The sequence below is a fragment of the Felis catus genome, chromosome A1 (assembly GCF_018350175.1).
Source record: "Felis catus isolate Fca126 chromosome A1, F.catus_Fca126_mat1.0, whole genome shotgun sequence".
NCBI lineage: Eukaryota > Metazoa > Chordata > Mammalia > Carnivora > Felidae > Felis > Felis catus.
The window spans coordinates 139040344-139062224 of record NC_058368.1 but is presented as its reverse complement, the minus strand read 5'-3'; the positions used below and the strand labels follow the sequence as shown (position 1 = coordinate 139062224).

At 39.6% G+C, this 21881-nt stretch overlaps 2 protein-coding genes across 8 annotated transcripts in view; one reads left to right on the top strand and one right to left on the bottom strand.

The window, feature by feature from the left end:
• The window catches only part of GFM2 (GTP dependent ribosome recycling factor mitochondrial 2), an 86789-nt gene that overhangs the window by 52778 nt on the left and 12130 nt on the right, over window positions 1-21881 (top strand). For 4 of the 6 annotated variants that reach the window (XM_045062067.1, XM_023257405.2, XM_023257412.2 and 1 more), the window contains 4 exons: window positions 532-711; window positions 2036-2151; window positions 5777-5959; window positions 6331-6499. In XM_045062067.1, the coding sequence (XP_044918002.1) occupies window positions 532-711; window positions 2036-2151; window positions 5777-5959; window positions 6331-6468 (617 nt within the window). In that variant the 3' untranslated portion in view covers window positions 6469-6499. Of the gene's footprint in view, window positions 1-531; window positions 712-2035; window positions 2152-5776; window positions 5960-6330; window positions 6500-7117; window positions 7531-10532; window positions 14862-21881 lie in introns of those variants that run through there. The other 2 variants (XM_045062068.1, XM_045062066.1) reach the window with 2 other exon arrangements.
• Window positions 6485-21881, bottom strand: part of HEXB (hexosaminidase subunit beta) — a 46723-nt gene continuing 31326 nt past the window's right edge. Inside the window, exons 7-15 of one of the 2 annotated variants that reach the window (XM_045038645.1) lie at window positions 15487-15588; window positions 13371-13500; window positions 11783-11963; window positions 11040-11126; window positions 9839-9911; window positions 8679-8853; window positions 7411-7501; window positions 7174-7278; window positions 6485-6778 (exon numbers count right to left, since the gene is read on the bottom strand). In XM_045038645.1, the coding sequence (XP_044894580.1) occupies window positions 6718-6778; window positions 7174-7278; window positions 7411-7501; window positions 8679-8853; window positions 9839-9911; window positions 11040-11126; window positions 11783-11963; window positions 13371-13500; window positions 15487-15588 (1005 nt within the window). In that variant the 3' untranslated portion in view covers window positions 6485-6717. 2 annotated transcript variants of the gene reach the window in all.

Below are 21881 nucleotides of genomic sequence, written 5' to 3'. Positions count from 1 at the left end.
GCGGTTGGTTGTTAGCAAATGAGAGATACTGCGTTCAGTCTTTAAAAAGTCACTATTTTGAGAAATCATAAATGCATAAAACATTGGAAGAATATGAAATTTAACAATTTGTTGGTTAGTAGAGTTAAAATAGCTTTTTAATTTCATTAGATAACCCTTTGTACTGTTTTACTGCTAAATAAAAATTTTATAATTAAAAGAATTTCAGTCACATAAGATATTTGAAAAAATTTAAATGTGTGATCTACATGTCAAAACTTGTGGGATCATCTGCCTCAACACATCTTAACCTTGCAGTAATATTAAGTGATTGAGAGCTGGTTTTTACATTGATAAACACAGAAGCAAATGCTTTCTTGATAGAACTTTTTACTCCCACATCTTTATGCTGTATTTAGTACCACTGTAATATTTTTTCCCACTTTATCTTCTATGAGACTTTGAGTTTGTTGACTGCAGTTTTTCCAGTTGTGGTACCTTAATACCTTTCCAGAACAAATCTCTAAGGTATTATATTCTGTTTGTTTACAGATACCTTAGATAGAACATTAGGAGACAAACGGCATCTTGTGACTGTAGAACTGGAAGTAAAACCAGTTGAAACAGCCTCTGTTATGCCAGTTATCGAGTATGCTGGAAGTGTTAGTGAAGACCTTCCGACAGCTTCCCAAGAGGCCATTGAAAATGGGATTCACAGTGCATGCCTCCAAGGTAAGGTACTCAAATAAAGGTAAGCTTAGTATCATAATCAACCACTTAGTCACTCCTAATATTATACATTATTTCTAACTAGGTAATGTTTTCTCACTACTCTTCCCATTATATGTATGTTAGACCTGTTTCCATTGTCCCATGGTCCTTAGATATTCTGGTGGGGTTTTTTTTTTTGTTTTTTTCTGTTTTTGGTTTTTTTTTTTTTTACCAGTCTTCACTTTGTTCTTCTGTTTTGGGGGTTTCTGTGAATAGTTTCTAACTCAGACACACTTTCTTCAGCTGTGTCCAGTCTACTTGTAAGCCTATCAAAGATAATTCATTTCTTTCACTGTTATTTTTTATTTCAAGCATTTCTTTTTGGTTCTTCTTAGGACTTCTGTCTGTTCTTGCATGTGGTTTACTTTATCAGAGTCTTTAGCATGTATCAGTCATGTGATATGATCATTCCAACATACTTACCATGTCTGGTTCTGATGCTTGTTCTGTATTCATATTGTGCTTTTGCTTTTTAGTATGCCTTGTAATTTCTTCCTGATGGCCTAACATGATGTACTGGGTAAAAGGAACTGCTGTAAACATGGTGTGTAGTAATGTGGAAGTCACGTGTTGGGAGAAAGGAAGCATTCTAATCCATGGGCTTATAGTGAGCCCATCCCTCTGGATGGGGAACCACACAAGTGTTTTTTGTTTTTTTTCACTAGCCTCAGGTTGGACAGGATGGCTAGGGTGGCCTGGAGTTAGGTATTTCAGCCAAGTCAGTTAGGTCCTGCTAATGCCCCTGCTTCTTAGGCTCTAGTTAACTAGTTTCCCCTGAGAGCAGGCCTTTGTAAGAACAGAGTGCTCTGGAGTATTTCAGAATGGTTTCTTTTCCACTCTGTCAGAAGTACAAAGAGATTTTTCTCTGATACTTACAGGAAGAACCTGCTCGAGCTCCGGGAGGTACATCTCAAAAAATTATGGGGGCCCCCTTATGATTTATGACTGTGTCCCCCTGAAATTTTTAACTCCCAGACGTCTCTATAGTTGAGGTTTTCCTGCTGTGGCACTGGTTCCTGGGCTAGTGAGGCTCTGCTCCAGAAAGCTGTGACTTCTTTGTTCGCCTGCCTCTCTGGTTTTGGGGGCAGTGGTTTGTCCTTTGTCTTCTCCTCTCTTATGGCTCTAGGAGGGGTTGCTTATTTTTCAGTCTGTTCTGCTTTATACTTGCTGGGACAGAGTGGTGACTTCTAAGCTGCCTAAATGAAGTGGAAACTGGAAGTCCTCTCCCTGTCTTTACTCCTCACTGCATATTGAGTGCTAACCTAAGTTTTTTCCCCTTGCCTAGGACCATTGCTTGGATCCCCAGTCCAAGATGTGGCAGTTGCTGTACATTCACTGGTAATTCATCCTGGTACCTCCACAACTATGATTTCTGCCTGTGTCTCCAGATGCATACAAAAGGTAGAGAATATCCTGTAGTTCTCCTTTTTGCTTTAGGGTGACTGTCCTGATAGCAGTGTGCCATTGCTCCACAGACATCTGTGCTTTGCAGTACCTCACACTTGTATTGATGCCGTCTGCGCCTTAGAGTCAGCAAGAGTTTTTACCCTGGACAGTCTCTGATTTCTTAATCACCAGGGTTATATCTGTAAGAGGACCTAGGAAGTTACTGCTTAATACAGACTGCCGGGAAATATTCTCTGATTTTAGCAAAGAGGCAGGTTTCCTTAACTGGCATTTTTGGTTTCCCCATCCCAGATACACAGCTGTTAGAGGTGAGCTTTGTAGTTTAATGAGGGGACATTTTGGGGGTATCCTGGCCCAAGATGGACTATAAAGGACATTGAAGATGTAATATTAGTTTCAGTTTTGAGTTCATGTTTATTTGAATAAGATTACCGTAATCAAAGATCATTGAAATCAGATTAAGTCGCAGGGAGCCTGGTTGGCTCAGTCTGGTAAGGGTCCTACTCTTGATTTTGGCTCAGGTCATGATCTCAGGGTCATGAGATTAAGCCCCTCCCGCATTGGGCTACTGGCTGAGCATGGGAACTGCTTCTTAAGATTCTCTCTCCCCCTCTCTCTACCTGAACTTCACCTGCTCATGCTCTCTCTCTCTCAAAAAAAAAAAAAAAAAAAAAAAAAAAAAAAAATCAGGTAAGACTAACTGATAATCCAGATAAGCACCTAACTTTATCAAAGCATCAAGCAGTCTAGTCTTGGAACGGTTACTTACCTCCCATTATTTCCTTGAGTGTCTTGCCTCAGTAATCTACCAGAGCTGATTTAGCTCACAGGATCTTAGTGTGCCAAATGGTGATTCCATGCATTCTTCTCAGCATGGGACTACTACAGTTTTATAAGTGACTGATTTGCAGTAAAACACTTGCTTTTAAAAACCATTTTCTGAAATTTTGGACTGTGTCTGAAACTTGATTTTCTGTGGTCTTAACTGAATCTAGAATTATAAAGTTAATGTGAATACCCTAAGTCGCTGACTTAAGAAGGTACAACTTAATGGTCCTTTCATATGATTCCATTTAATTTTCATTAAAAAAAATCTATACATTCAAAAAGTATTATTTAAATATTGTTTGCTGGGGTGCCTGGGTGGGTCAGTTGGTTTAGTGGCTGACTTCAGCTCAGGTCATGATCTCATGGTTCGTGAGTTGAAGCCCCACGTCGGGCTCTGTGCTAACAGCTCGGAGCCTGGAACCTGTTTCGGATTCTGTATCTCCCTCTCTTCTGCCCTCCCCTGCTCATGCTCTGTCTAGCTCTCAAAAATAAAATTTTTTTAATATAGTTTGCCTAAGCATATAGTTAGAAGTATTATCTGGTAAGTTAATGATGCCTCCTGTATTTATTGAGGCTTCTTTGTTGAGCTTACTGTGTACTGCGATGGACATAAATGGAATATGGATGTTTGTCTTCACCTAAAGGAGCTTATGATTTTACAAGGTAATTAAATATGGCCAAATAGCCAAAATATTAGAGCAGACTGGGGGTCATAAAAATGGAGAAGTGGGGAATTAGTATTATTGGAAGGAATATCTGAGCTGTGGATTTTGGTAGTTGGACACGGGCATTCCAGACAGGGGAAGATTGAAGTCCCTTTAGCTGTACGCTCAGATGAAGGCAGAGTAGTAGTGAACGACAAGTGTTAGAAAATGGAATCAGGGGCGCCTGGGTGGCGCAGTCGGTTAAGCGCCGACTTCAGCCAGGTCACGATCTCGCGGTCCGTGAGTTCGAGCCCCGCGTCGGGCTCTGGGCTGATGGCTCGGAGCCTGGAGCCTGTTTCCAATTCTGTGTCTCCCTCTCTCTCTGCCCCTCCCCCATTCATGCTCTGTCTCTCTCTGTCCCAAAAATAAATTAAAAAAAAAAAAAAAAAAAGTTGAAAATGGAATCAGACTATAGAGAAACCTTTAAAAACTACCCTGAGGAGTTTGAGGTTTGTTTTGAGAACATTGGTGAAAAATTTAAAGTTTTTGAGGAGGGCATTATAATCACTGGAATACAGGAGGAACTAGAAGTAGGCAACAGATAATCCAGGACAGGGAATGGACTGGGTGTGAATTAGGATACTGACAATAGGAAAGGAAATCTTAAAGCTACTTGGGGAAACAGAAGTTAGAGATGCACGTCCAGGTGAAATGAGTATTATGATGTCCTCAACAGAAATAGGAAAGAGCACACAAGAATGTTTGCAAAAGGAAATGATAAGGTTATCTTGGATTGCTGTGGGATATTTAGAAACTGTCCCAGAGCGGGGGTGGAGGGTGGGGCGCAAGCAGCGGGTACAAGGCTCAAGCACGTAGAGACTATAGTCTGTATCCTCAATCCAAAGCATTCAGTTCTTTGCATGCTTATAGTGTTTTCATTTTTACCTTCTCCCACTCTGTTGTTTTGTCCTGAAAGACATTATGTGAAGTGGTACAAAGCTCTTGGTAAGAATGGCAAAAAGAGAGGTGTGCTGTATGTTTTGAAATTTCGATGATAATGGGCATATACTCTTGGTTTTACTTATCTGGCCATTTTTCATGACTGTGCGGGTAAAGGGCAGGAGAGGATGGGAAGGTGGTGACGTATCAGGAACAAAAGAATTTGAGGCCCAGAACCCTTACTTGACAATACAGGCAGTGTTAATGCCCCCTCTAAGGCGTTATGTAATAATGAGAATCAGTGGGTGGTGGTGGAGCAGCGAACAGAGTGATGACCCGCTGCACCTGGGTTAAGGTGAGGGCACATTCCAGAGCCCCCTCGTGCAAAGTTTCCGCTGTAGATCTCTGTTACATCCCACCTAGTAACGAGAGGCTAAGACTAAATCAGACTTTTATTACTTTTGAATTCTGGCAGGCTCTAGCAGTAGGATAGCTTTTTGATTATTTTTTGAGGTTTATTTTTGAGAGAGAATCCCACGCAGGCCCCGTGCTGTCAGTGTGGAGCCCGCCCCCACCAACCACGAGATCATGACCTGAGGGGAAAACCAAGATCCAGACACTTAACGGGCTGAGCCACCCAGGCAGCCCAGTAGGATAGCGTTTTAAATCTGACCCACCGGTACTTACATGGCTTGCATTTGCCATACCAGTTTGTCTGACGTAGTGATACTCTGAAAGACCGGGACCCCAATACATCTTACGTTGCTGCTGCTTCCTCCGTTTTCTTCCAGTACTTGCCCTATGTGTTGTATTGGCTTCTGTTCGGTTTCCGTTTTACTTATGTGCTTATTCTTCTTGCCTTTTGTTGAATGTGTTTCTGTTAGCCTTACTGTAGTACATTTCTGGATTAGTCCTGCTATGGACTGTAACTGTAATAGGCATCAGGAACCAAACACGTGGTTTCAACAAATAAGATGTAAGTCTTTGATTGAAAGGGGAAAACCATTTTTTTCTTTGCACTGTCTCTGGCCACGTGTTCTTAGATGCTCTGTGTAATTAAGCTTTATTAAGCAGCCCCTTGCCATGTACCTGATAGTTTATAAAAAGAGCTCCAGGCTTACAAGGATGGGCAGAATTTACGAATCTTTGTTAACAGAAATTTGATTTCCAATCAGGAAAGGGGAGTTAACATTCTTGAATTTCTTTAGGCGCTGAAGAAGGCTGATAAGCAAGTTTTAGAGCCCCTGATGAAGCTCGAGGTTACAGTCACTAGAGATTACCTCAGCCTTGTCCTGGCAGATCTGGCACAAAGAAGAGGGACCATTCAGGAAATCCAGACTCGTCAGGAAAACAAAATTATTACTGGATTTGTTCCCCTAGCAGAAATTATGGTAGGTACTTAGTTACTGAAAAGAATACTGGGGATATTTATGCTGAACAAAAGTAGACAATCAGGACTTTGAACTGTTAGAGCGTTTGGATTTAAACTGTTATGGGAATCTAAGGGATTACCACAGGTAGGGGGTGTCATTACCATTCTCCACGCTTCTCTTCCTAAATGCTGAGACTGGGGAATACTTGTGAAACGTACCCACGTTATTTACTTAACCTCCACAATATTTGTCTATTTCCTGACAAAATGGTTCAATGAGAACTCACGTGAGTCTCATTTTCACCTTTCCTGTTAATGATGAAAAGATTAGCAGCAGGAAGAGATACTTGAGGCTTAAATTTGACAACTGACTTCAATTATTTTGACTAGGGTTATTCAACTGTGCTTCGAACGCTAACATCAGGCTCAGCTACTTTTGCCTTAGAACTATCTAATTATGAAGCCATGAATCCTCAAGACCAAACTGTACTGCTCGGCCGGCGAAGTGGCTTGACCCAAGTACTTTGAGACTCCGGAGCCCCTATCAACTGCAGTTTCAGTAAGAAGAATTTTTATTGCTTTACTGAACTAACTAAAGTGACAGTGGTACTGGAGTTGCCCATTCTATAATCAGATAGAGGTCCCATTTTAAAAAAGATACATCTTTTATTTAAAACAGTGCACTAAATCTTAATTTCCATGATTTCAAAATCAATTTGATTGTAGTACAGACTGCTGTAGGTTTTGTCCCCTCCTCTTCTTTGTTTAGGCTCATTTTTATGTTTTGTATTCATAGTCACAATATCCAGTAAAAAGAGGTTCTGCAGATATTCCCCGTCTATAGAACAAAGTATGAATTAGTTTATTATTAAGATGCAAACTATCAATCTAAAACCTAAGTTCTTTGAGAGCCTGAGTGGGGGAGGGGCAAAGGGAGACCGAGGATCTGAAGCTGGCTTTGTGCTGACAGCAGAGAGCCCAGCGTTGGGCTCGAAATCATGCACCGTGAGACTGTGAAGTCGGTGTACTTAACCAACTGAGCCACGCAGGTGCCTCTTAAAGAAAAAGTTCAAATAATCTTTTCTCCTTTTGGGCATAATTCTGTTTCGTACAAAAATCAATGCCCAGTTTCTAAGTAAATCACTACTTGTTAGGTGACACACAGTTCTTTTTATAGAAAACAAAGTTAATCATCCTGGACTTGGTAATGTCCTAACTTTCAAAATGCTGTACCTGACCATTCTGCAGCGGTGAACTGTCAGTCTGTTGTAGGCATTCCCTACACTCGTGATGTCTTCTGGACTCCAGAGTCTTTCACCAACGGCACTTGCCCGAGGCCTGTAAGTTAAATCACATGTCCCCCAAAGCAGTTTAAATTTATGTGTTCTGAAATTTCTAGTACTTCCCTACTTGGATGGAGAAGGAAAAATAAGGCACTTGAATTCAAATTTATCACTTAAAATTCCATACCATAATCTTGGAGTAAGGTTAGTTGCATCCACAAATTCTCCCCACAGACAAGCTTCTCCACCAATGACAAGTTTTTTCTGTTCTTGAGAACCTACATTAAAATCATTGAATGGCTGTAAATGAAGTAGTTGCAGAGGCAATAGGCAAAATGCAGTAGTCTGACAGAGGCAATTACTGGTCCCCTGGTCAGTTCATGGTTTTGGCACAAAAAGAGGTAGCAAACTTAATTCCCACAATGCTTGTTAGCATATTTCTGCAAATTGGTATCTTTAATACTAGCACACTGCTTTATTTTGGTTTTGTGCAAGCTGCTTTGGGTTCAAGAACCATTATTCCCTTGGTTGCCTAAGAAGAGTGTGCCAGGAATTCAAGTTGGAATACTAATAACTACTGCTCACTCCTGCCTTCATAGCTACCTCGTGGTACTAAAAAAGACTAAGTACCCAATTGATATTACATTATGTCAATTCCTAACAGACTTACATACTGATTCGAAACATTTTTTTTTTTAACACTACCATTCTTTTTCTTTAAGGGAATTTTAAAAACTGGACAAAGTAGAAGTGTTCTTTTTAATTTTTTTTTCAACGTTTTTTATTTATTTTTGGGACAGAGAGAGACAGAGCATGAACGGGGGAGGGGCAGAGAGAGAGGGAGACACAGAATCGGAAACAGGCTCCAGGCTCCGAGCCATCAGCCCAGAGCCCGACGCGGGGCTCGAACTCACGGACCGCGAGATCGTGACCTGGCTGAAGTCGGACGCTTAACCGACTGCGCCACCCAGGCGCCCCACAAAGTAGAAGTGTTCTTAAGGAAGGGGGTCTGAGAGCCTATAAAGCTCCACCCCTCTATTCGTCCTACCACCCCCTTCCTAAGTATACCTAAGACTACACAGCCTGAAATACAGGGAACGAGACTACAGCCTTCCTTAAGTGTCTTAACAATTGGAAAGGCCAGGCAGTCAAAAGCAGAGATACAAGGTTAATGCGGACAAGCGTCTTTAAAATGTAAGGTAACAATGCTCGGCAGTGGAAACGGATATAAAGGAACCTACTTTTGAAGTTCTTTTATTCAGGCAAGGATATGGTTTCTTTCACAAATTTTAAGATGTATTGGGGGCCTTTTTTTTTTTTTTTTTTCAAGTCAACAATATCAGGACCAAACAAAAGGGAGGATAGTGAGTAGGTAATATCTGGATGAAAATTTCCCGGTGGAAGATTAAGGGAAGAAAACTAACAACCCCAGGTAATGAAAAGTGCTTCACTCACCATCAAAATGAAGAGGGTCCACTTTATAGTAATTTCTCCAGTCTTGTCCATAACTAATCCAATCTAAGTACCAAGGAGCAGAAAGTATCACAGGGAAGCCAGCTGCTGTGACTTCACGTAGTTCCTCAGTATATACTTGATTTTTCCACACTTGAACAATTGTACCTGGCAGAAGCTATTAAAGTTACAAGCAATATGTATTGATCAGGTCCAACAATTACAGATGAAATTAAAAGTCCCAGCCCATGTTGCTAGGAAAATAACTTTCTAAGCTTCTGGAAAAACATAATACCAAACGTTACTGGCTATAGGGCCTTAAAATTAGAAGTTTCATCAGTCTTGAGGCACCTGGGTGGCTCAGTACCATGGTTAAGGGTCCAACTCTTGGTTTTGGCTCAGGTCATTATTTCATGGCTTCATGAGTTCAAGCCCCAAGTGGCTCTGTGCTGTGTGTAGCCAGCTTAGGATTCTCTCTCTGCCCTTCCCCTGTTCTTTCTCTCAAAAAAAAAAAAAAAAAAAAAATCAACCTTAAGGTTGGATATTTAACTTCTGCCTATATATGACACTGTATAGGTATAATCAACTAAGGCTTCACTCCCATTTGTCCCACACTACCATTATTCTTACTTTGGAACTGTGAGGATGTCACTAACTCTTCTGGAAAGATAATAGTAGTAGCTGGATTTGAAATTCTCAGTTACCCAAAGGAAAATAAAAAGTGTCTATGTTGACAATTAGTGGCTACCTTCGTAGCAATAAAGATTCATCTGTTCTTGTTTGTTCTACCCTTGTTTTTGTTGTTTTACCCCACATGGGATTCAATCCCACAGGATTATGATGTGGGCTGAAATCAACAGTTGGATGCTCAACCTCCTGAGCCACCTAGGTGCCCATGTTCTGCCCTTGTAAAACAAAACAAAACTTCATGTGCTTCAACTTGTGACAAATAATGAGAATAGTGGGGGGAGGGAGATGGGAGACACGAAAGGGAGGCACTAGCCTTGGTCTACAGCTATTGCCTAACAAAAGTTTAAACTAAAAGGTAAGCTAATTTCCCCATAATGTTGGGGACAACTTCATTAGGGTTCCTTCCTTCCAAGATGTTAAAATAGTAAGTGTCTCGTATTATCAGAATCAAATGCAGTCTTCATACTTCTCACCTTCACGTGATCATCAAAAACCTCTTGCCAGACTATGGATCCCTTCTTTACAGTTGAAACAATACCCAAAAGCCTACCATTGGGGAAAAAAAAAAATTTCAGATCACAAGCTTAACAGTATATTTAAAGCATGCAGGGTTTCTGTGAAGGACTACCATGTTGAGAGGTGCCTTGCACTATAGCACAGCTTTAAAGCAGAACCTGCTCAAGTTGGATCGTGACCCAATGTGGTTCCTGCTTTCCAGCACATGGCTGGGGACATCACACAGCAGAGGGGTTTAAAAGTCATCTGCTGAATGAATGTGCTACGTACATCTCCAGGTGGGGAAGACATGGCAATTCAAGTAATATACAAACCACCATCTCTGGTTATTTCTTGAGTATCTTAGAATAAACTCTAAAATCCTGGCAGTTAGTCCACAAATGTTTCCTAGTCTCTAGACAATTCCAGGTATTGTGCAGGATTAGAAAATTAGAATGTACTACACAAAAAGCAAAATAGGGAAAGGCTTGAATCTGGGCTTGTCTAATATAAGAGTTAGCAAACTACAGCCTACGGCCTGTTTTTGTATGGCTCATGAGCTAAGGATGGTTTTTACACTTGTAAATATTGTTTTAAAACAAGAATACTATGCAACTGTGGGGCCCATGAAGCCTAAAATATTTACTACCTGCCCCTTTAAATTTTCTCCAGTGTAAGTATAAACAGCCACATGTGGCTGTGCTATCATACTGGACATAAGAGATCTAAAGTAGAAGAATGCTCCTGGAGTTGACCAAAGGGAATGAATTCCACAGGCTGGATGGTGATGAAGACTTCACAGGCAAAGCAGGGCTTTGAACTGAATTCTTTGAACAGAAGACTACTCAACATTATTTCATCATTTAATGCAAAAGTCTTCGTCATAATGTCAGTGATTTAAAGAAAGCAGTGCATACTGCTTCCTTCTTGATTTTTCACTTTGTCCAACAAGGTATAATATCTATATATATAGATAGATATAGATATCTATCTATATATATATAATATCTATATTATTATATAGATCTTTGACAAGGGGTACTATCTATATATCTCTATATATAATATCCATACTTTCACAAGGGGTAGAGAGAAAATGAAAAAAGAGTACTAAATAGCTAAAACTTTTACAAAAATCACACATGAAATAAAAATAGAGGAGGCTTATAAGTAACTTACTTTTGAAGGTAGAAAGATTCTAGTCTTCTAAAATCTTTGCCAAAACCTTTCTGCTTCATGAAACCCTGGATTTCTGGATTAGACTCCCTTTAACAAAAAACAGTGATTAAAACTACATTAAAAGTTTGAACAACCAAATCTATGTAAAGCAGCATAGATCTCTATTAAAGTTTGTAGACAGAAAATAAGCCTAAAAACTTTATTATGAGTTACCCAGGTTTTTCATTACAAATAATTTTTTCCAGAAGCTGGTTACTTGTGAAAATAGCTCTCCCCACCTCTCTCCTCCAACTAAGGCTATTTGCAGAGGATTTTTGTTTAAATGTTTTATTTAATTCTGACAGTGTGTGTGTGAGCAGGGGAGGGGCAGAGAGAGAGAATCCCAAGCAGGCTCCATGCTGTCAGCGCAGAGCTCATGACCTGAGCCAAAACCAAGTCAGATACTCAACTGACTGAGCCACGCAGGCGCCCCGCCAAGGATTTTTATTTGAGAAAAATCTCCCCCACCTAATCACTGCCTTTTCACTAAAGCTGTTCCTGTTCACTGTAGTCTGTTTCCAGTCCCCATGGTCTTTCACGTCTTTATTCTCCTTCCTAAAAGCTTTTATTCTCAAGTTATGTTGCTAACTTAAAACCTAGCAAGCAGAGATCTTTCCCAAATCTTCCTTTTTCACGTGGAAACCTCTAATATCTACTTCGAATGCAATGGTTAAAAAAGTAAGGCTTTTAAAGAATTGTCATACCAACATTGAAATTCCACTTCATCTCCTCCCAAGTGAACAAAGTGATCTGGAAACACCATACTAACTTCTTTGAAAAACTGAGACAGGAAGTTATAAGTTGAATTCAGAATAGGGTTTATAGGTCCAAAGGTCCCAGACTGCTTATGTTCATTGTAACATGGAGTCAGGAGGTCTTTCTGACCTGGAAGAAGAAGTATTTTAATCACAAAGACATCACTCTGCATGTGATTATACTCTATTTTGTTGAAGCTGTAAGAGAATTTTTACAGAAAAAGATAACCTTATGAGCAGTTGTTTCTTGAATCCTGTCCTCTGTACCTCTGTTTCCCTTTCCTCACCCTATTTTATCCATTTCAGATATCTCGTTTATTTGGAACTAACAAATCTTGACCTCACCCAAGCCCTTTTTCCTAAGTTTCAATCCATATTTCAGATTCCCTGCTCAACACAATTAGATATGCCAGCTGCACTTCAAATACCATCTAACAAAAGCGAGATTCTCTGTTCTGTAAGCTCCTTCAGTAGCTGCTCCTGATTACTGTGTCCTGGTAAACGTTTACCATCTTCCTCCTCTTTAAGTTTTCCTTCTTCTCTCAAGGTTGATCAGTTGCCAAGTCCTAGGGATGTCTCTCAGTTCTGTACATTATTTTCCATTCCCATTAACACCATTCTGGTCTAGGACTTCATCTCCTTCCCCTTCCAGTCGACCACTTCATCACATAGGTTTTCCTGAAGTGTGGTTCCCATGAGTCCTGATGGAGCCCACATTCCTCACCCAAGGCCCTCCACACTGTACTTCACCGGACTGATTTCTCAATATCCTCCATATCTACCCTAATAGTACTGAACAATTATAAATGCCAGGTGCTGTGTTACATGTTATTTAACCCTCAAAAACTTATATGATAGTTACTACATTTTAGAGATGGGGAAACTGAGGATGAGACATTCTACAACTTGATCAAGGTCACTCAGTTTATAAAAGGCAGAAGTAGGATTCAAACCCAGACAGTGTGGCTCAAGACTCAGTTCTTAACCACCCTATAATGCTTCCTACTCTTGGCTGCACTACACTCCAGCTAATGCCCTTCCTCATGTTATTCCCTTTACCAGAAACATGAATATATTCTTTGATCTCTCAAAAGCATTTTTAGTGTTATCCAGGAAACTATTTCTTACATTCAATTAGCATGTTCTACTTGTAATTTTTCCTTTAGACTTTTTGTTTTTTTCCATACTTTAGGCAGTGACTTGCTCACAACAGACACATAATAACTGAATTCCATCTGTCAATAGTGCTACCCTTGTGCAAACCACAAGGTATTAAGAACAAAATGAACAGGGACACCTGGGTGGCTCAGTTAAGTGTCCAACTCTTGATTTCAGCTCATGTCATGATCTTATGGTTTGTGAGTTCGAGCCTCAAGTCAGGCTCTGTGCTGATAGCATGGAGCCTGCTTGGGATTTTCTTCCTCTCTCTCTGCCCGTCCCCCACGTGCACTCTCTCAAAAATATCAACATTAAAAAAAAAAATGCAGGAAGGACCTCAGGTATTCACTCTTTGCAACTTAAAAATGACACTCCTTACCTTTTCCCCAAGACTGTGTATGTCCAGGGCTATCAAATTCTGGTATGACTCGAATCCCTCGTAATCTGGCATATTCAATCACCGTATGGACATCGTTTGGTGTATAAACATGAGACAGAGAATAGCTGCCCTGTAAAGCCGTATTTATTAAAATGTATGAAATGGGTTTGTCCAGGATACTCTTAACAGTTCTGTTTGCATAGTGATAGGTGATTTTTCTTGTGTAACAATGTATTAAACGGTCCGGTGTGGTGGTGAAGGACTCATTTTTTTTTTCTTTAATCCCCACTTTTATTCATTCATTCATTCACAAGGAAGCTCTACGCCCAGTGTGGGGCTTGAACTCACTACCCCAAGATCAAGAGCTGCATGGTCTACCGACTGAGCCAGCCATTTAAATGATTTACCGTATCTTATCAGCTCTCAGCACACTGTGGGTTAATTCCAGATTTACTAATAGAACTATCTCTTCTAGTTCCTTTTGGTTCAGGAACATCTATCCTCATGCTATTTCAACCTCATGTAACCATACAACAAAATACAAATAAAATGTCTGACTCCAAAGTCAAACTTGTGAAAATGGAAAATACACTCCCCTTGTCAATTTTAGAATAAAAATTCACACACTATTACAAAGCTGAGCTGTTGCCTTTCGAAGTCATTTTAATTACTATCAGCTTTAAAAATTCCCCCAGACATATTCTGATAAGGGACTTGATTTTTTTTTTTTTTAAGATTACCCTCAATCCCTTTATAGGTTACACTTGGGTTGTAACTAAAAGTTGATTAAAGGTGTTAGCGTAAAGCACATTTCTCAAGGCATAAATATGTAAATATTACATATAAATTATAACCTATATCTAAATTTATACATAAATGTAAATGCTCAACTCCTAAAAAGTAATCCTGTCTCACTCCCCCAAATTTGTATCTAATCAAGATCAGATCTATTCATAGTAAATACAGGACAGGAGGATAACTGACAATATGAGAATGCAATCAGCAAAACCCAGACTTTGGGAACTAGACAAATGATTTAGTTTAACAAAAATGGCAAATTACAAAAAAAATAGATGGGCGGGGTAGATACCTATAACACCAAGACAATGGACACACTAACTGACCACAATGTATGGAACTCATTTGCATGCCATTACAAATAAGATTTTGTTCATTAAAACAAGGTAAAACACTTGGAGAAATATAAATAATGATTGATTAGCTGGATTACTGTTAACTTTTCAGCTGCAATAGTATATTATGGGTTTGTTGTTATTGTTTTTAAAGAAAGACCTTTTTACAAATGTGATGTGGTGTCTGGGGTTTTCTTTAAAATATGGTAGGAAGGGAGGGTGAGCGTAAGTGATACAAGATTGGCCAAGTTCTGATTACTGAAGTTGGGTGACAAAGACATGGAAATCTCTGTCTTGTATGTTTACTTCTGTGTATGTGTGAAATTTTTTCTGTAATAAAAAGTAAAACAAAAGCAAACAAAAACGTGAGTGCCAGTAACATTTCAACCTATACTACATCATAACATTGGAGAGAGCTTGGGTACTGTGGATAGAGGACATTTAGAGTCCTGGTTTTGTCCCTTCCTAATTGCGACTACAGATAAGGATGTCAGTCTCTCTGTATTACAGGGAGATTAAATAAGATGACATGGGCTTGCTCCCACCTCCACTGATTTATAATACAATTTGAACACTTCTGAGACAGCGATTATTTGCTAACAAGCTCTCATCTCTAAAATTCTCGATGTAGTTTTTCAGAAAGAAATCATTTACAGTATCCGGTAACAACTCCACATTAGGCGATAAAAATACTTAACCTTCTATTAGTTATGAATGCTTCAGGTCTCCTACATTCATTTAAGTTTTTAAAATTTTATTTATATAACTACTAGACATCACTTATTTACAGTAACTTAACCATTATAAAAAGTTTTATGGATCTAAATTGCTAAGCCACGGCCTATTAAAGAAGTTTTTAAACCACAAACATGTAACTTTTATATTTTAATTCCATCCATAAGAAAAAACATTTAAGCTCAAAAGTTCTAATGAAATCATACAAACATTTTTGAAGACAGACTACAATAACATGAATTACTCACTTTGTTGCTTAACTCAGGAAAAGTGACACTCTGATAAGGGAAAGACTGGTCATCAACTATGTGCCAGTGGAGAACATTAAATTTATTAAAAGCCATGGCATCCTGCAAGCAAACATGTTAAAAAATTAACATACCACAGATATAATACACACACAACCCAACTTACTTATCTACATTCAGTATTGTCTCCAGTGTGTCTACTTCGTTTTAGGGGCGCCTGAGTGGCTCAGTCGGTTAAGTGTCCGACTTCAGCTCAGGTCATCATCTCATGGTTTTTGAGTTTGAGCCCTGCACTGGGGTCTCTGCTGTCGGTGTAGAGCCTGCTTCAGATCCTGTCCCCTTCTCTCTGCCCTCCCCTCGCTTGCTCGCTCTCTCTCAAAAATAAATAAGCCATCAAAAAAAATTCTTTTTCAGGAGCGCCTGGGTGGCTCAGTTGGTTAGGCATCCAACTCTTGGTTTCCGCTCAGGTCACGATCTCACAGTTCGTGAGTTCAAGTCTTGTGTGGGGCTCTGCGCTGACAGCACAGAGTCTGCTTGGGATTCTCTCTCCCTACTCTTCCTGCACGCTGTATCTCAAAAATAAGTAAATAAAAATTTAAAAATAAGTTACTTTTTCAGCAAAGCAAGAACGAGAAAGAAGTATAAATTATATGGTATGTCACTTTTATTTTATTTTTTTTAATGTTTACTTATTTTTGAGACAGGGAGAGACAGAGCATGAACGGGGGAGGGTCAGAGAGAGAGGGAGACACAGAATCCGAAACAGGCTCCAGGCTCTGAGCTGTCAGCACAGAGCCCGATGCAGGGCTCGAACTCACAGACTGTGAGATCATGACCTGAGCCGAAGTCGGACGCTTAACTGACTGAGCCACCCAGGCGCCCCTGGTATGTCACTTTTTAAAAAGCCTATTCAGCATCTGTATTTATTCTAAACAGGGAGCTCTAACTTTGTTCTAGGAAAAGGTAGTCATCTTGTGAATTCCAATTCAATTCTTGTGAGTTTAGGCATTGGCCTAGAACAGAAAATGTTCATTTTTGGGAACACAGCAGGGGGAAAAATGGAGTATTTAAGTATCAGGACTTACAATTCCCACAGAAAAAAGTCATTTACAGAATTCATCACAATTCTGACATTTGAGTGCTATCCCTTCTTTAGCAATCAAAGAAACTTGGTATACAAATACAAAATTCTCAGGAATTTTTGGGGAAATTGCTATCAATTTTATTGATGTTCTAGAGGAATAAACAATGTATTAGTTATATAAAATATAAACAGACTATTGAAAAAAGATAAAAATAGTAAAAGGGTAGATTTGTTTGCCCTACCAGCTAATTAAAACTTAAAGCCTCTTTTCTCCATCAAGACTGAAAGGATTTGCTGATGCATATGGGAAATAGCTTACCTACCTACAGGCAATTAGGCAAAAGAGTAAAAGTTCTCTAGTGCATAATGGCAAGATTTTTACCATCAGAGGAAGGAGTGCCTCAATAAAGACCAGGGGCTTGCAAACTTTTTTCATGAAGGGCCAGACAGTAAGTACCTTGGTTTTATGACCCACATGTTTCTGTCACAACTGATCCTGCAGCTGTAGAGCAAGATAAAATGTAAACAAATGGATGTGGCTGTGTTCCAGTAAAACTTCATTAGCAGAAACAAATACAAACTGGATTTGGCCCTTGGGCTCTAGTTTGCCAACCCCTGATATAGATAAGAAATAGAATCAGATAAAAATGTAGAGGTCAGGTAGAAGATACAGTAGGAAGATCCCAAGTTCACCTTGTCCCATTGACATAACAAGATATCTTAACAGTTATATCTGGACAACTAATACTAAAGACTGGCAGAACAGACCTTCCACAGTTAATCAAAGAGCGAAGGCCACACTGAAACAGAGGAATGGAGATATGGTTGGGAACCAAAACCCTGGTGAGACTAACCACAAGCAAGAGGGACATCAGATGCACAGAGACATGAGCCCCCACACCAGACACCCAAGATACTGGGGACTTGCACTGAGAAGATGTGTCTCCATGACATCTGGCTTTGAAAACCAGTGGGACTTTTAAAATCAGTGCACTTACCTCCAAGAGCCAGAGGGCAACAGGAAACAAAGTCTCTGCCCTTAAACAGCGAACATAATAAATAACCACCCACACAGCACAGAAGCAGCAGTTCGTAAAATGCCTGGGTATGGTAAAGGAGATTTATTTACTAATCTCAGAACATGCACCGGAAGAGCAGGGATCTTGAGGAGACCTTCTCTAAGAATCAAAGTGGTGGCAGGCACCAATCATTTCTCTTCTCCCCACACCTAGATAGCTAACACCAAACACCTCACCTGCTTTGCTAACACCCCGGGCCCCGCCTCATTCAAAGTGCCTCCTGCCCCCCCCCCCCCCCCCCGTGGAGAGGAGGAGAATAACCCCATATACCAACATGCCTGCAGTTCCAGCAGCTGAGCCTTTTAGCTGGCTTCTCAGGAACAAGTCCTGCTGGGAGGTGCTCCCACAACTGCAGCAGAGAGGCTAAGTCCAGACTAGTTTGACTGCTGCCCACCCCCCCACCCCCTCTGAGCCCACAGTGGACTCAGGCCCTTCAACAGTGCAGGGACCAAACCCTGCGTGCTGTACTCAAAGCAGGCAACATGGGTCATTAGAGTCAAATGGGCTAAAGGCAAACACAGCTCAACCGCAACAAGGCACATGCAACCTACAAAGGAGACATCCCTGGAACACCAGATTCTAGTGACCAGGAACACTGCTACAGGGCACCAAAACACCTCTTCTACATAAGGTCACTACTTCCAAGACCAGGAGACACAGCAGACCTCCATAATTCATAAAAACAGAGAGACAAGATGAGAAGACAGAAGAACAGGTCCCAAATGAAAAGGACAAAAATCCTAGCAACAGAGTTCAATGAAACAGAAAAGCAATACACCTGATACAGAATTGGAAGTAATGGTCATACCTGAAACTAATATTCCACTATACATTAACCTCCTGGAATTTAAATAAACAAATAAAACAAAGTAATGGTCATAAAGATACTCAGACTTGAAAAAGAGTGGATAAACTCAGAATGTCAATAAAGAGATAGAAAATAATGAAAGAACAGATAAAGAATTTAGTAACTGAAATTAAAAAAAAAAAAATTAGAAGAAACAGGTTAGAGGATGCAAAAGAACACATCAGTAATCTACAAGACACAGTAATGGAAAGCAACCAAGATCATCAGCAAAAAGAAAAAAATTCTAATATAAAACGAGAACAGCTTAAGGGGATCCAGATGACATCACGTGTAATAACATTTGAATTAGAGGAATCCCAGGAGAAGAGAGAAGGGAGTAAAAACTTATCTGAAGAAATAACAGGTGAAAACTTATCTGGGGGAGTAAACAGACACCCATATCCAGGAAGCACAGAAAGTTCCTACCAAGATTAACCCAAGGAGGTCCAGATCAAGACATGTAATAATTGAAGCAGCAAACATAATGACAGCGAATTTTAAAGCTACAGAGAAAACAGTAACATACAAGGCAAACCCTATAAGGCTGTTAGCTGATTTTTCAGCAGAAACTTTGCAGGCCAGAAGGGAGTGACCTGATATATTCCAAGTGCTGGGAGGAAAAAACCTGCAAACAAGAACATTCTACCCAGCAAGGTTCTCATTCAGAAAAATAGTTTCTAAGGCGAACAAAAGTTAAAGGAGCTCACTACCATTAAACTGGCCTTAAAAGAAATGTTAAAGGGACTATTTTAAGTAGAAAGGTAAGGCCGTAAACAGAAGATAATTATGAAAGGAAAAAGTTTCACAGGTAAAAGCAAACATATAATAAAGGTAGATTAGTCATTTATAAAGCCAGTATGGGGGCGCCTGGGTGGCTCAGTCGGTTGGGCGGCCAACTTCGGCTCAGGTCATGATCTTGCGGTCCGTGAGTTCGAGCCCCGCATCGGGCTCTGTGCTGACCACTCAGAGCCTGGAGACTGTTTTGGATTCTGTGTCTCCCTCTCTCTCTGACCCTCCCCCGTTCATGCTCGGTCTCTCTCGGTCTCAAAAATAAATAAACAAAAAAATAAAGCCAGTATGGAGGTTAAAATACAAAAGATGTAAAATCCTATCTATAAAAATCAGTGAAAGGATATACACATGCAGATGTAAAATATGACATCATATACATAAAATACGGAGGGGGGGGTTAAACTTTAGTGCTTTTAGAATGTTTGAACTTAAGCAACCATCAACAGACACAGAAAAAAAAAATAAAGAGAAAGGAGTCCAAGCCTAACACTAAAGAAAGGCATCAAACCACAAAGAGTGCAAAAGAAGAAAGGAACAGAGAAAAACAAAAATAACCAGAAAAGAATAAACTGGCAATAAATACATATCTATAATTACTTTAAATGTAAATTGACTAAATGCTCCAGTCAAAAGACAAAGGATGACTAAATGGAAAAAAATACAAAAAAAACCCCAAAAAACAAACCTAAAACAATACCCATCTATATCCTGTCTACAAGAGACTCACTTCACACCTAAAAAAACACACAGACTAAAAAGGGCCGGAAAAACATAGCATACAACATACCATAAAAATCTAAATGGGAGACCTGAAGCCATAAAACTGTTAGAAGAAGGGCACCTGGGTGGCTCAGTCGGTTAAGCATCCGACTTCAGCTCAGGTCATGATCTCACGGCTCAAGAGTTCGAGCCCCACATAGGGCTCTGTGCTGACAGCTCAGAGCCTGGAGCCTGCTTCAGATTCTGTGCCTCCCTCTCTCTCTGCCCCTGCCCCTGCCCCACTCATGGTCTCTCAAAAATAAACAAACGTTTAAAAAAATGAAAGAAACTGTTAGAAGAAAACTTAGGCAGTAATCTCTTTGTGACCTGCCTTAGCAACATTTTAATGGATAGTTCTCCTTGGGCAAGGGCAACAAAAACAAAATAAAACTTTTGCACAGTGAAGGAAACTGTCCACAAAACAAAAAGGCAACCTACTGAATGGTAGAAGACATTTGCAAATAATATACCCCAGGAGGGGTTAATATCCAAAATATGTAACAACTTACACAAAACCAAAAAACCCCAATATAATCCAATTAAAAACGAGCAAAGGCCCTGAATATTTTTCCAAAGAAGACATACAGACGGCCAACAATACATTAAAATGTGCTCAACATCACTCATCATCAGTGAAATGCAAGTCAAAACCACAATGAGTTATCTCTCTACATTTGTCACAATGGCTAAAATAAGACAAGAAATAATAAGTGTTGGATATAGAGAATGTGAAAAAAACCCTTGTGCACTGTTACTGGTAATGTAAACTGGTACAGTCACTGTGGAGTATGGAGGTTCCTTGAAAAAATTAAAAGTAGATTTACTATATGATCCAGTAATTCCAATAAAGGCTATTTAACCAAAGAAAACAAAAACACTAATTTGAAAATATATATGTGCCCCTATGTTTACTCCAGCATTATTTACAATAGCCAAGCTGTGGAAGCAACCAAGTGTCCACTGATAGATGAGTGGATAAAGAAAAGGTGGTGTGTCTGTGGGTCTGTGTGTATATGCACATACATACATGCAATGGAGTATCAGACACAAAAAAAGAATGACATTTTCAGTTTATTTTTTGCGTATGGTGTAAGACAGCGATCCGATTTCATTTTTTGCATGTAGCTGTCCAGCTGTCCCAGCACCATTTGAAGACTGTCTCTTCCCCATTGTACATTCTTGCCTTCTGCTTCTTTGTTATAGATTAACCGACCTATTTCTGGGATCTCTTATGTTCCTTGGATTTGTGTGTCTGTTTTTGTGCCATTACCATACTGTTGTGATCATGGCAGCTTTGTTATTATATCTTGAAATCTGGGATTTTTATATTCTCAGCTTTGTTCTTTTTAAAGATTGTTTTGGCTTTTCAGGGTCTTTTGTGGTCCCACACAAATTATAGGATTATTCACTATAGTTCTGTGAAAAATGCTTTGGGTAATTTTGATAGGGATTGAAATCAATCTGTCAATTGCTTTAGGTAGTATGGACATTTTAATTATATTAATTCCTACAATCCATGAGAATGAAGTATCTTTCCATTTGTTTGCATTGTCTTCAGTTTCTTTCATCAACATTTTATGGTTTTCAGAATACAGGTCTTTCACCTCCTTGGTTAAGTTTACTTCTAGGTATTTTATTCTTTTTGATGCTACTGTAAGAGGATTGTTGTCTTCCCTTTCTGCTATTTCGTTATTAGTGTATAGAAATGCAATAGATTTCTAAATGTTAATTTTCCATACTACAACTGTTCTGAATTTATTGGTTTTTGGTGGAGCCTTTAGAGTTTTCTATATATAGTAGAATGTCATCTGCAAACTGTGGCAGTTTTACTTCC